Raw genomic sequence first — 1,995 nt, forward strand, 5'->3', positions numbered from 1 at the left:
TGCACGCACGTACGCATGCACGCACGCGCACAAACACACACAGTGTATACCATAAAGCTCCTATAGTATAACACTCGATAACACACGTGTCACCACACACACGCATGCACGCACGTACGCATGCACGCACGCACGTGCACACACAACACGTGGTTATAGCCTCCGAAAAAGAAACATAAGAAGCATGAAAGACCATTTCCCTCTACGAGACATCGAACGACAGCGGTGACGAGATGACGTGAACACTCGCAAACAGTTCACACTTTGCGAAGCCGACAACTTTGAAACCGGGAGCACGCACAGCGCACCTAACTCACTATGTTCCATTTACTGTTGTCGCAGTTGCTTGCAAAAATGACACCTGCTGGGACTGCCTCGCCCACCTAACTCACCTGATATTCCATTTACTGTTGTCACGGTTGCTTGCGAAAAGGACAACTTCGAAACCGGGAGCACTCGCTGGGACTGCCCCACCCACCTAACTCACCTGATATCCCATTTACTGTTGTCACGGTTGCTTGCGAAAAAGACAACTTCGAAACCGGGCGCACTCGCTGGGACTGCCTCGCCCACCTAACTCACCTGATATCCCATTTACTCTTGTTGTGGTTGCTTGCGAAAATTACTTAGAAATTGAAAGCACGTGCAGAGACCGCCTCCTTAACTCACCTGATGTCCCATTTACTCTTGTCTCGGTTGCTTGCGAAGTAGAGCAGCGAGGCGGCGAGTGGAGTGAAGCCGGCCTTGTCGGGCTGGTCGAGCAGCTCCTTCTTACAGTGCTCTGTAATGCGCACACACCATCAACGCGTTAACGTATCAGTCTACACTAGCGGAGAGGAATTTCACATGGAATTCTACACTAGAGGAAATTCAATGGAGACAGCCCTGGATTCGTTACTTGCAGTGGCCCGTACAAAGTTTCAGCGATGGGGCCGTGCAAGAAATCTTTATGACAAGCGCACTTGGCTCACACTCAATCATTTTAAACGTGTAAATGTTGTATATGTTAACCAATGTGAAAAAATAAAAAATAAAAATAATCGGTATGATTTTGATTGATTTGTTACTACAAGTAAAAAACATCTAAAGACGAGGATGTTTAAATCCTTCGACGCATGTTTTTAGAAACTCCAGAGTATCACAAATGTAGTAGTTACAGATCTCTATTATCCACTCCTGACTGCCTGATAAGATTAGTACTAGCTCAACTGTTTTTCTCCCAAACCACTACAACAGAAATCGCTCTTAGAAACAGACTTATACTTCTCGACACAAAAAATATCTTACAAGAAAAAACCTTATCAGGACTAGCATCGTGACAACACCACGGAAATTTCTTTGTGGTCACAAATGTCACCCTGGCCACAATCGTTTCGACAACAGAACAGAAATTTCATCGTAAACCTAAACGTGAAGATCGTTGGTCGCGATCGTTTAGACATCGCGACCCCGCGCGCACTGCTCGGCGAAGGTCGCGACCCCGCGCGCGCTGTTCGGCGGAGAACGCGACCCCGCGCTAGTTACCTGCGAAGAAGTGGATGAGTGGGATGTTGTGCTGAGCGGCGGCGTAGTGCAGCGGCAGGCATCCCTTGTCGTCGGTCTGGTCCAGCGGAACACCGCGCTCCATCAGCTTCTTCGCCACCTGTCGCCCCCGGCAACGAAACAAACGCAGCTCGAGAAGATGGCATAAGCCGCTACGACCCCCCCCATCTTTGATGGAAATTCGCGAATGTCTTGTGGCGCATGCGCTCGGGGAATCGCCCGTCGCCGTGAATTTTACGGTGGGGATTGGTTATTGCAATATTCGTAACGACGTATTAGTGATCTTTCGGCAAAAGGTGACAAAGTGAGGAAACAAACAAAACGCCCGAAAAACACGAGGATGGAGACTCACCGCCGTCTCGAGGTACAAAGTGTAACAAGAGCCGCAGAGCGTCTGGGCTCATCTGAGGTCTGTTGCTACGATTATAAACGTAAAATTTCAGTCGTGCGTAA

The 1,995-nt window shown here is 48.7% G+C and overlaps 1 protein-coding gene across 1 annotated transcript in view; it reads right to left on the minus strand.

The window, feature by feature from the left end:
- LOC106810286 (tankyrase-like protein) overlaps window positions 1-1,627 on the minus strand; it is a 63,459-nt gene extending 61,832 nt beyond the window's left edge. The window contains exons 1-2 of the mRNA XM_014813583.1: window positions 1,525-1,627; window positions 670-781 (exon numbers count right to left, since the gene is read on the minus strand). Of these exons, the coding sequence (XP_014669069.1) occupies window positions 670-781; window positions 1,525-1,627 (215 nt within the window). The remainder of the gene's footprint in view (window positions 1-669; window positions 782-1,524) is intronic.
- Window positions 1,628-1,995: the final 368 nt, after the last annotated feature.

The sequence above is a fragment of the Priapulus caudatus genome, unplaced genomic scaffold, assembly GCF_000485595.1.
Source record: "Priapulus caudatus unplaced genomic scaffold, Priapulus_caudatus-5.0.1 Scaffold427, whole genome shotgun sequence".
In the NCBI taxonomy this organism is placed as follows: domain Eukaryota; kingdom Metazoa; phylum Priapulida; class Priapulimorpha; order Priapulimorphida; family Priapulidae; genus Priapulus; species Priapulus caudatus.